This window comes from Microcebus murinus, chromosome 9, assembly GCF_040939455.1.
Source record: "Microcebus murinus isolate Inina chromosome 9, M.murinus_Inina_mat1.0, whole genome shotgun sequence".
Lineage (NCBI taxonomy): Eukaryota > Metazoa > Chordata > Mammalia > Primates > Cheirogaleidae > Microcebus > Microcebus murinus.
In genome coordinates, this window is record NC_134112.1 from 15,523,604 (window position 1) to 15,536,251 (window position 12,648).

The window sequence follows — 12,648 nt, forward strand, 5'->3', positions numbered from 1 at the left end:
AAACCTTTTTTAGCAGCAGCTTACTAGTCAGGATGAATGAATTGACCTTAAGAGATGTCACTTGTAAGTTTGTCACTGCTACATTTCAGAGGATTTGGGATGTTTGAGGATTAGTTCACAAGGGTTATTTGAGGCACTATGGTTTTTCCGTGGGAATAGTGTATAATTATCCTAGCTCCTGCTTGAAATGGGGTTTAAGTAGAATGAATTTTTCTTTTTAGACTATTTCATTTTTAAGTAAGGAATTCTGTTCTGAGAAGTTTGTTTTAAAGGTTAATTTGATATTTTTGCAAAGGCAAATAAGTCTCTAATCCTTGTCAATAGATTGTCATACTTTTGCCTTTTCTGCAACCAGGTAAAAGGCAGAGTCTCTGTGGGCTGCCAATAAATACTTAGATGTTTCAAATACAAAATATATTGATGTCAGTAATGGAGCCAGAGAGACTCATTCTTTATGTTCATTGGTGATTCTCAGCCTGGGTGACAGAGGTGCAGAGTGAGACTTTTACTTATCAATTGTGAGCGGATTAAGAAAAATTGAGAAATACAGGTATAAAAGGAAAGGCAATTGGTCATAACTGAAGGCACATCTACTACTTTGATGCAAAAGATTTAGGCATAGAACTGAGTGGTTTTTACATTTCTCTGAACATTTCCCTACCTTCCACAGCTGGCTCTATGAGCTTCCATGCCTGTCCTCAGAAATCTTGCTTCTCTTCTCTTGATATGTGTTTTGTGAAGCAGACATCTTGTACCTTCTTTCCATTGGGGAACTTGGCTTTGTCATGCATTGTATTGCAAATCCTGCTAATATTGGCTCTGCTCTCTGAGGAACTAGGAAATCAGTGAACCTGTGTCTCCCAGTGAGCTGTGATTATACAGGATCTTCTCAGAAGCAGGAAACATCCCAGGATGTGGTTCATTGACCGTTCTCAGCAAAATGCGGGTTGAAGTTGGTAGTCAGCTGTGCATCTCCCAGCCTGCATCATAGGGCCCCACAGGACATCCTTTGAGTACAAGTTTAAACCCTTTTGAATCAGCAGTCCTTGCTCAGAGCCTAGAGCTTCCTTCAAGACCATTCTCACTAAATTAGCTCTTCCAGCATTGGAGAAGCAGGCCTACAAGGCAAACGCCATATGGGATGTGATAGACTCCAGCCCATCTCCTCTTTCTCTGCAGTGACCTGCCCTGCATCTTAGCACAGAGGATACCAGAAAATGTGCTCCATGGCTATACCACCCATTTTACTGTAAAGGGAAAATTCCATTTCTGATTCTCAGAGTTAAACCATTGTGTCGCTTGCTGCCCCCAATATATGTAAGGGTATACCTCTTCTCTGAAGGTATAATGATTGCTACTCAAGCAAACAATAGAAAATCCAGCACTCCAGAATAGTTGTGTCTTGGTATCAACCCATTAGCAATATTTGTCAAGGGAGGCATCTTGTAGGAAAAGTGTGGGGCACCATTTCTACAGGACTATTTTAGGTCTTTCTCTGAGATGTTGCTCACAATTTATCTTTCTTTTTCTATCTTGATAAAATATTTACAGTTTTTCACTATCTTAGAAGGAATAGGAGGTTGACTTTTATTTCTATCATTTAGTGAGTTGCATTTTTGCCTCAGGAATTTAAGTTACGAAGTAATGCCATAGTATAATATTTGGTGTGCTGTTGTAATATAGTGATCTTGTAATGCAGTCAAACAGGTTGTGACTTGGGGGGACATAACCAATCCCTACATTCTCTTCATCCCGTACTATTGTTGCCTTGTCCAATTTCAGGAAGCAAATGCAATTAGACTTATTTATGAAATCACCCTGGCTATTCATTTTTGCCTTATATAAGACTTCAGAATTTCTTCAGACTTATAACAAACCCAGTCTCTGATGCAAGTTTTTCATTTTCAGTTACCCTTGCATTTTTGAAAATGTACATTGATATATGTATTTGACTCACGTTTTGAAATTTCTCTTGACTCCTCATCTGGCTTCAGAGTGACTTCCTCCATAGCAGACTCAGCTTGCAGGGGAGTAGCATCTGCTCATGGGTTTCTTGGTGCTTTGTCAGATTACTCTGTGACCTTTGTTGGGCAGGTCACTGGTGTCATGCTCTCATAGCACATGCCCTTGGCTTCCCACATGGTAAGATCATACCCCAAGCACTTACAGTCACAGTTTGCTGCTGTGAAAACATGTTCCATTATGAAGATAACTCTTTTTGAACAACAAAAGTGAAGTTTTTTCCCATAAAAGACTCCTGAGAGCATATTAGAGTGAATCTTATCTCATTCTTTCTTAAAAATTGTGTCAGACCACTTCTTAAAGGTTATAAAAGCCCATAAAAATAGCAACTCTCTGCACACCTGTCTACCAAAGTGTCCTTTGATTTTATTATGCCCTTTGTAAAGAATGGTGGTGTGATCCTGGCATCCATCGCAATGAATGATTTGGTGGGGCACATAAGATAAAATATTTTGTACTGTTATCCAACACTTGGCTAGTCATTATTCATTTTGTGTAATGTCAGCATAACTTTGCCCTCAGTTCTCTATGGATCTTGTCATGTGCACTGGCTTAGATGAACATACAGGAGAAATGGACAGAGGTTTTGGTTGCTTATGGTGAGAGTCTGGTAGAAGCTACTGGTGTCTCCAAAGTGTCAAGTGGAGACTTCTTACTCCACTAGGAATACACTTTACAGTTTGAATGTTCTGATGGTAAAAGATCTTAATGAGCCCTCTATTGGCCATTCATTCCATGAAATAATCAGTCTAGATAAATGTGCTTATTTATATTAATAAGAATAGAAAAGGAAATGTTTTCAGTAGATGTGCATCGACTGTGGTATTTTAAATGGCCTGTTGTCATTTTATATTGCTAATTTTAACACTATAAAGATCTCGAATTAAGAGATGCCACAGTCCTGGTTCGGCATAAACATGATTGGAATCTGAGTGCTGTCTCTGTAGAGAGGGGACAGTGGGACAAAAAGACCTCACTCTGCCCACACAACTAAACGGTCTAATTGATGCCATGGCGAATACTGCCCTGTGGCTCTTTAATGAATTACTTTATTATATGAAACAAACTGACTACTAAGAGTTTTACAGGAGGGAGAAGGGGAGCAAGGGACTAAACCGGAATTGACAACATGGCAGCAAAGTACCTATGACTGTGGGAGCTAGTAGCCAAGTAGCTGGGTCTGTTCCTGCCAACCTACAAAGTAAAGCACTAGCTTCATGGTGATCTGTTGGGTCAAATAAATGCATTTTCATCTGAATATTGGGATGAACGCTTGGCTTTTTTTTTTGGTGCCATACATATTAATAGGACTGAAAGGCCCCAGAACTGCCTGCCCTGCGATTTCTTCCTCACCCCTTCCAGCTGAGTGTGGGACCTCCTATGATCTCCTGTCTCTCTGCTGAGTAGCAGAAAGTATCATTTTAGGGTCTCTTATAGAGGTCATAAGGAAGCAAACGGTCCAAATGTTGCAAGTTAGTAAAATGAGAAACCAGGACCGTGTGCCTTGGCCTGACTTAAGGGGAAATGACAGTTCTTGATGATGGTAAAAGCTTAATAAGATTCTATTCCCAGACTTTTCAGTTCTGTAAAGGCCCATGAGGGGGGGGGGGTAAATGGGGGGGGGCTTTTATTCCAGCACAGATTTCATGAAGCTAGTTGCCTATGGGGTAACAGAGTAAACCTTAATTGTCAGGTATTCTGTAATGTTACCTATTCACGTGTTGACTCTTTTTCCTCTAACCTTCAAAACAAACACTCCAAGGTTGAATCTGAACAGGCTCCACCCACAGAGCTGAAAGCAGAGGAGCCCCCCGCCGCTGTCCCCCCTGCTGTTGGGCTGGACCTCGGACTGGACACTCGGGCTGAGGAGCCGGTGGAGGAGGCAGGGGTGAGCGCCACCTCCCTCCCACCCTGCACCTGCCTCACTGCCACAGCCATGCTCATCTCATGACCCCGCTCATGGCTCCCATCCATGCCCCACGTGGGCCAAACAAGCTCCATGTCTGTTGTGGCTTCCATGTTCATCTAGAACTTCATTCCTGTTCCCTTTCATTTTTTAACAATTAACATATCGGAAAAACTGATCTTATGATCTAGAAAAAACTATCATGTAACCACAGTCATGGCTCTCTAAAAAGGATGCTTTGATTCTTTTTGAGACTCTCCCATTCACAGTAGAACTTGCAAGTCATCGCACCTGTTGATGCTGGAGACATGCCTTTCATTAGGGACCAACATGCCTGTGATAAACAGAAGGAGAGTACCTTTGTTGATTGTGCCTACATATTGATTACTTTTAATATCAGTTTTGTAGCTTGGTTAAGGCCCAATGAGGGATTGAAATCCCATATCACAAATCGATAAGCCTATAAGGATTCTTACATGTTCAACTGTTTGCTCTAAATCAAGTCTGCTGCTGGCTGTTAGGATAATGGGGACCTTGAGGATGTATTTTGTGCTGGGATAGAGATCCATCTGTTTGCCTGGAGACCTGCCCTTACCCTGATCCATGTAGCAGTAAAGGATACCGACTGCATCACAAACTAGGATTAGTGCTCATATGCACCAGGTAGAATTGGATAATGTGACAACCGTGAAAGTATAGAGAGCTCAAAATACACAGGGAGAGTGAAAAGTAGTTTATTTGTGGTATCCAGGAAAATATCTCCCAAGAATTTCAATCAGGGTACCCTTTACTGCAGCCTTCATGGAATCTGTACAGATAGGGAAAGTGATTTCCCTATTAGCAAAAATAAAATCTCCTAGATTAGATAACTAGATAAATGAAAGTTAAGTTTCATGCTGTTGGTGCCTTAGGTCATTTTACAGGGAAAAGTGTAGGTCATTTATCAAATCAATAGTTTACTAATAGAGTAGAAAAATAAATAATGGGGCAAGATAGTGCTGGGAAATACTTAAATTAAGAATGTCTCAAGAAAAAATATCATATTTTACATTTAAAAATATGGAGTGGGACCAAGTCCTGGTAGGGAAAATAAGAAATGTATTCAGGTAGTTTTAATCTCTCCTAGAAGTGCTGCTTTCTTGAACTTTAGACCAAGTAGTGCTGTGTCCAGGGTTTTTCTTCCTGTCACTCCCAGATTCACTGGTGACCTCAACAGCTCAGTGCAGATGGGGCATCTCCATTTGGCATTTGGTTGTGATCTGTCTGTTAACCTTAGCTTTAAGATTATATAAATAAAAAAAGAGGGGAAAAAATAGAGTTGAATTTTTGACGACTGTTATAATTAAGGAGAGAATTGATTTCTAAAAGGAATATGAATGAAGCCCGGGAGTTAGAAAGACATTGATTTAGGTTTTGAGGGAAACTGCTTCAATTCTGACAGGTTCTCATCAAACTCCTAGCAGCGCAGACTTCATCTTCACCAGTGTTTTTAAACTAGAACATTGATCCATGTCCCAGACTATTCAGTGTAAGGCTAAATGAATATTCTATACATACTACTACATGTATATAATTTATAATCTTTTTACTAAGGGTAGTATGAAAAAATATTCAACAAACTGTGGCACAAACATCAGCCATCACTAAAACCAGCTTCCCTAGTACTGGGTAAGGAGATATTTGGAAGGATTCTTCATTCTGATAATACTTTATCTCCTAGAGCTTATAGGTGAACTTTAGAGAATCAAAAATGTTGATTCCTTGTGAACTGTAAGGCAATTTAGAGAGTGTCAGGAAGGATCAGGCACCTTGAGACACGCAGGTGATGTAAGAACAGTAGGTGCAGAACTCACAGTGTGATCTACCCTCTCCAAAGAGAAAAAATTCAAGTTCATCTCTGTATGGACTGAAAAATAACAGTAACAGTGTCAGCTAAGAGGGAGATGTTTGCACCAATTCAGTTTCCCTAATGCCCATCAATAGTGGCTGCCTCCCATGTTTCGAATGGGCGTCCTTGGGTGAAATCAACTCTTCCTCTTGTTCTCCCTTTTATTTAGGAGAATGGTATCATATAGGACGTATTTTTGTTTTCTAAAGTAGATGTATAGCGTCTTTCTTCTGGTCATAATAATCTAACATAATATTAGGGTCATTTTTTTCTGAGAAAAGACCTCTTCTGTGGCTACATGTGTAATATTTGGTTGCAAAAGCAAAAATCCCCGTTGTGTTTCTGGGTGTTAATTAATCGGCCGGCTGCGGTTGCCTTCAGTCAGGACTCGGTTGACGTGACCTTTCGAAGTAATCTTTTTTACTGCTGAAATGTTACCACACAGTTATTAGTTCAGGTTTTGACAGAATGCATTTCATTGGAGATGAAGTTTGTGGTGGTTTTGTTAAAAAAAAAAAAGAGGCTAGAGTAATTTCATAAACAGGAAACTTTAGCAGTGACTCCCAGAGAAACCTGGGGCTGTCAAGAAAAGTTTGATTATTACTTTTTTTTTTTACATAAATACATAGTTTTTCTTTATATTTATATTACTTTAAAAGATAATTGACTCTTAAAATAAGATAGTTGCATAATTTATTGTCTTTAGAACACATGTAAAAGTAAAATGTATGATCATATTTAGCATAAATCTTTTGAAAGATTTATCCCCTGTTCAGTATACATAGATGCTAATGTAAATAATGTTTTTTAAATTTCAGTTTCCCATTATTTGCTCTGATTATTAGAAATACAATGAATTTTCATATATAGATTGTGTATCCTGCAACTTGTTAAAATCATTTTGTTCACACTAGGAATGTTTTTGTAGATTCCATCTCATGTTCTACATAGATGATCGTGTTGTACAAATAAGGAAAGTTTTATTTATTCCTTGCCAATGTGGATGCCTTTTGTTTCTTCTTCCAAGAGCATACTGGCTAGAATATTTACTATAATTTTGAAAATAAGGGATGAAAGCCGATATTCTTGCATTATTTCTGCTCTGAGGAAGAAAATATTTAATCATGCACAATTAAGTTTAATGTTAACAGGTTTTTGGTACATGTTTCTTAAAAGGTTATAGAAGTTCCTTTCTATTATATTTCTAGTTGCTTAGTGTTTTTTTTCTTTTCTTTTTTTAATCAGGAATGTTAAGTAGGATTTCTTCAAATGCTTTTTCTGTATTGAGATGATTTCATGATCTTGTTTAGTCTGTTAATATGGTAGATTATATTGACTGATTTTTAAATCTTACACCAGCCCTCTATTACTTGAAGAAATCTCATTGGTCATATATTTTTGGTTTTGATTTGCATAAAAGTTTAAGAATTTTTGCATCTATATTCGCAGAGATATCAGCTTGCAGTTTTTTGTTGTTTGTTTTAATGCCTTGTTTTGGTTTTAGGTCAATGCTTAATTATGTTAAAGGATAAGATAGGAAACATTTCCTCATCCTCAATGTTCATGAAGAGTTTGTTACACTTAGCATTATTTCTTCCTTAGTTGTTAGGGAGAATTCATTAGTTAACCCATGTTGGTCTTGAGTTTGCTTTGCTTAAGATTTTTAACCAAAATAAACTTCTTTAATAGATGCAAAGTTTTTTAGGTTATCTATTTCTTCTTAAATGAGCGCTGATAGATTTTGTCCTTAAAATCATTTGTATATCTGAAATTCCATTTGTTAGCAGATAGTTTTTTTATATAATAGCTCTTTGCTATCTTCTTATATATGTGAATTCAGTTATGATGTTACCACTCTAATTCCTGATCTTGTTAATGTGTTTCTCCTATCTCTTCTCTGTCCTGATCAATGTGACTGATCAATTGTCATTGATCAGTTGTCAATTCAATGTCCTGATCAATTTATCAATTTTATGATTGTCTAAAAAAATCAGCTTTGATTTTATTGATTTTTCTCTATTTTACTTCTTCTGTTTCATTGGTTTATGCTCTTCATTATTTTTTCTGCTTACTTTGTATTTAATGTATCCTTATTTTTCTAGTTTCCAAAGGTGGAAACTGAGGTCATTAATTTTGTCCTTTTTTTTCCCTCTTTTATAATAAAGATATTTCAGTGTATGAATTTCCCTCTGAGTATGGCTTTGGCTGAATCCCACAGATTTCTAGTTATTATGTTTTAATTTTATTCATCTCAAAATCTTTTCTCATTTCCTTTTTGATTTCTCTTGAACAATTATGTACTTAGAAGTGAATAATTTAGTTCCCAAATATTAGAAGATTTTCCAGATATCTTTTTGTTATTGGTTTCTAATTTAAATTCTCTTATGGCCTGGGAACATACTTTATATAATTTATGGACTCCAGGATGTCCATCACAGGGCCAGTATGTGGAGAGGCAAAGGGTTATATGAGAATGCTCGCTATGTTCTAATAAGTTTTCTTAAAACCTAAAACTGACCCAAAAATGCATATGTATATGCTGAAAAATACAAAAAGAAACAGCTTTCCTTTAGCCACTTCCTCCCTGAAACCACCGTGCTGGTCAGATTCTCTGTTCTCTCTATCTATGAGCCTCCTGCAGCCTGAGTCCTGTGCCCTCAAGGACCTCCAGACTGGCCTGGGCTGATGTTTCTTCCATTTCCCTCTATAGTAAAGATTCTGGGGCAGATCTGCTCATGGGGACTCCCAAGGATTGGCAATGGGCCCCTGATCCCATGATCCATAGAGATATGTGAGAGTGAGTTGCATTTTAACACAGTCCGAGGTGGTGACCTGAGGCCTCCGATGGACCTTCTAAAGATGACTTTGGAGACTGTCCTTGGGTCCACTTGGGGAGGCATGAGCTGTGCATGGCAGGGCCACATGAGGGAAGGGACATGGGTCTCTGTGTTCCCCCAGAGCTGTGTTGCCACATGCAGGACCCTGGAATTGACTGGGACCCAACTGGATCCACAGAAAATCTTTGCAAGTGTAAGAGCCTACCTGTTCCAGTCCATTTCTTTCCAGTTCTTACACTTGAAGTCCAGGTATCTTGGTTGACACCTTTGGGGAGACCCTTCATTCCTGTGGCCCTGTGTGCCGGCACTGACCAAACACAAGGAAAGAGGGAGCCTCAGAGGGGCCGGTCCCAGGGCCCTTTGTAGGCAGGACCAGGATTCCCTAGAGCAAAAGGAAACTTTAAATCAGGATAATGGCCTCCCCCAGGGAAAGGGCCACCATGCTCCCTATAGGAGCATGTGCAGACACAGGCCTGTGGCATGGCCCGGCTCTGACCATCTAGCTGTGCTGTAGGGCCAGGTGGGGCATGGAGTGTCCCCAGATACCGGCTGCTGTGAGCTCTTTCCACAGTGATGAGTGATGATAAATAATGTCACTTTCTGTTTGCAGAGCAAAGTGTGGGACACAAGTTTCCTAGATCATGGGTGGCCTCCCCTCCCCTACCCCAACAGATACTCTGCCCTGGTTGCCAGGCACTTGTTTGTGTTAGTGACAGAACAATCCATAGGGCCTCCTGAGGTCACTTGTGGCTCACAGGCCACTGGCAAGTGCAAACAGGGCTGCAGAGACCTTCAGAGCCACGGAGGGCCCGCTGCCCACCCCAAAATGTCCCCACAGCAGGTCCTGGACCAGCTATGGGCTGTTCTGCTGGTGATGTTCAAAAGCCTGGGGTAAGTGCCAAGAGCCCTCTGGTTCTGGCAGGTCCTGGTGTGCGCTGCTCTGGTGGCCTTTATAGTGAGGAGTGGCATCTCAGGAAGACGAGAGGAAGAGCCGGCCCAAAGGGGTTCAGGTTGGGGTGAGGTGGACCCAAAAGCCCAAGCCAAGGCTGGGCCAAAGGCTGACACTGGCCCTCCATCGCCCATAGGCGAGGCCAGTCCTCTGTGGCTCCAGCCCCTCTGCTTGGCAGCTGTAACGGGGATGAGCATGTATTCCTTAGAGGGCATGGCTGACTTGCTCAGAGAAAGAGAGAAAAATCTGCCTTCTGAAGTTCCCCAGGTGCTGGACACACAGCACGTCTGACTCACTTCACAGCATGACAGAGAGCTGCAGAGCAAGACCGCGGTGGGTGTGGTGATGACACTGACCTTCAGCAGCAAAATGAAGAATAGTCCCATCAAGTCCTTGCTAGATGGAAGCAAAGAGGGCAGGACAAGGAGAAGCAGGAAGGCTGGAAAGGGTGGTGATGACTCAGACCATGGGTGATCAAGTGAGGCGATGGTCATTCCTGGCCCACACTCTGCTCAGCCCCCTGTGCCTGCCCAGCCTTGTGAGTGACCACCCAGCGTCTCCACCTGAAGTCCCTCTGAATAGTTTCCATGGTGATGGTGACTTAACTGCATGCTTGGGAATTCCTGAGGAGGAGATTGGAGAAGTAGCAGAGACCTGTGGGAAGAAACCCAAAGGAGAGAAGAGCTGGAAGAAGAAATTGAAACCCTGCGAGCCCAGGAGGCCTGTCTGCAGGAAGACAGTGTGCGGCTGGACGTGGAAGTCCAGGAGCTCCAGCTGAGGCTGCAACACTCGCTGCTTTGGAGCAACAACCTGTGGTGGGACCTGAGAGTGAATTCACGGAGGGGAGGAGGAAGTCCACTGCTTGGAGATGGAGGAGAGACTGGCCATCCTGTCAGGAAAGATAAACTGGGCTCCAGAGATAAACATCTACCAGAACATGGCTGAAGAGTTTGCCCAGGAGTTGGAGAAAGCCACTTCCTCTTATCAGAGGGACATCCTCTTCCATGAGCGTAGAGCGCAGGACAGTTGGACAGCCGCCATGTGCACTGAGCGAGAGCTCCAGGTGGTCAGGAGTGAAAATGACCACAGTGAGCAGGGCCAGGCTGCCAGCATGCTATGGTACACCCTTTCCCAAGCAGCCCTTTCGCTCCTGGGGCTCCACTCAGAGCCCACAGGGGCCCAGAGGTGCCAGGGGGACTGTGAGCCGTCAGCTCCTCCAGGAGGAAGTAGGGTGGCTTCTGTGAGGACTCAGGGCTCCAGGGCGACCTGCTGGGTTGATAGTGCTATCCCTGTGCATGGTCCAGAAGGCCACAGCCTCCGCCAACACCCACCGATGCTTCTCCCCCTGAAGGAACGACATACCGTCCAACGAGGAAAGAAGCATTTGCTTGTTTTATCAAAGCAGCAAAATGAATAATTTTCTTCCTCAATGCTGTAATGGACTTTAATTTCTTATTCATTTTGCAACAGTATCTGTAAACCGTTGCCAGATGGAGCGGTCCAAAATCTGCATAGAAGAAAAGTTCATTACGTATGCTGACATAAGGTACATTTGATGCACTCTTTGGTCTGCTGTAGAGATGGCAAAACCGAAGTGATTGGTCATGTCCAAGTACAGGTGGTCCAGGGCGTGCAGTCCTGTGGCTTGGAGCTGTGGCTCTTCTCACCCACCGAGGCCCCTGCCAGCTCCGCGTGCAGATGCTTGGGGCAGCGGTGCCCTTGTTTGTTGTTTTGTTTCTTACATAGCTAACATTGTCTTTAGTGTTTCCCCAAAACAACAAAGTTTAACAATATGTGTACAAGATGCATTTTTAAAAATATACCAGGCGCGGTGGCTCACGCCTGTAATCCTAGCACTCTGGGGGGGCCGAGGTGGGCAGACTGCTGGAGGTCAGGAGTTCGAAACCAGCCTGAGCAAGAGCGAGACCCCGTCTCTACTATAAATAGAAACAAATTAATTGGCCAACTAACATATATAGAAAAAATTAGCCGGGCATGGTGGCGCATGCCCGTCCCAGCTACTCGGGAGGCTGAGGCAGCAGGATTGCTTGAGCCCAGGAGTTTGAGGTCGCTGTGAACTAGGCTGATGCCACGGCACTCACTCTAACCTGGGCAACAAAGTGAGGCTCTGTCTCATAAAAAATAAAAATAAAAAACAATACTCTTACTTCACCTTTTCCAGATGTTTAAAGTAAATAATGAAAATACTCTTTAGGACAAAAGTGACTTAAACATTTGTTTCAGTATATACCATCAGAGAATTAGGTTAAAAAGCAGATAAAAAGTAGTGCCGAGCTAATTAATGATGTATTTTTTTGGTTATAGTTTATCATAGTTACATAACTTTTTGGTTACGTTATTTCTTTTCAAAAAGACAATTTTACCCATGTTTATTCCATTTTCTTACAGAGAGGGCCCTTCTAATTTCCCTAAATTTCTGTCAGCTCCTATATCTTGCTCAAATGATGTAAAGTAAGACCAATGTTCTTTTGTTGCCTATTCTTTTTCAAAAAATAATGTGCTGTAATTAAATTTAGGTGTAGCATAGTTTCCAAAGCATATAAATGGCAAGAAGGCTGAGGTAAAGGTGCTTTTAGAATTGTTGCAGAACCCTGGAAGCTGACGCATTATCGACCCATTATTTTGGGGGCTACTTTTGTCTTTGCCTTGTTTTTGGTTTTTAAATATTTCTCCAAACTTAAGTTGACTTGTCAAGACCAATTTAAACTGACAAGTGTGCACACATCAGAATTGCCAGACTATGGTCTATCAACTTGGTCTTGCTAGGAGTATTTCTGTCTGCTGGAATAAAATCGAGGTGCTCGTTTCCTCTTTCCCTCAGTAGACAGATATGGGCATCCTCTGTGGGTGCCAGGCTCTGTCCTGGGGTCTTAGTGCTGTGTCTCCAACCTGCTGAACAGCGTCAGATGCTGGCCTTGCTCACGCACTGAGGCGTCAAGCGTACGCCGAATAGTGTAAGGCGCGAGCTCAGTGGACTCATTTTAAAACACTGGGGAAGATGAAATCTGTGCTGCTGTTCAAAACA

The 12,648-nt window shown here is 41.8% G+C and overlaps 1 protein-coding gene across 5 annotated transcripts in view; it reads left to right on the forward strand.

Moving 5' to 3' along the window:
- Nucleotides 1–12,648, forward strand: part of AMPH (amphiphysin) — a 220,668-nt gene that overhangs the window by 179,403 nt on the left and 28,617 nt on the right. For 4 of the 5 annotated variants that reach the window (XM_020289907.2, XM_076006296.1, XM_076006298.1 and 1 more), the window contains one exon: nucleotides 3,785–3,910. The exons of the other annotated variant lie outside the window; for it this stretch is intronic. In XM_020289907.2, coding sequence (XP_020145496.2) covers nucleotides 3,785–3,910 — 126 coding nt within the window. The remainder of the gene's footprint in view (nucleotides 1–3,784; nucleotides 3,911–12,648) is intronic. 5 annotated transcript variants of the gene reach the window in all.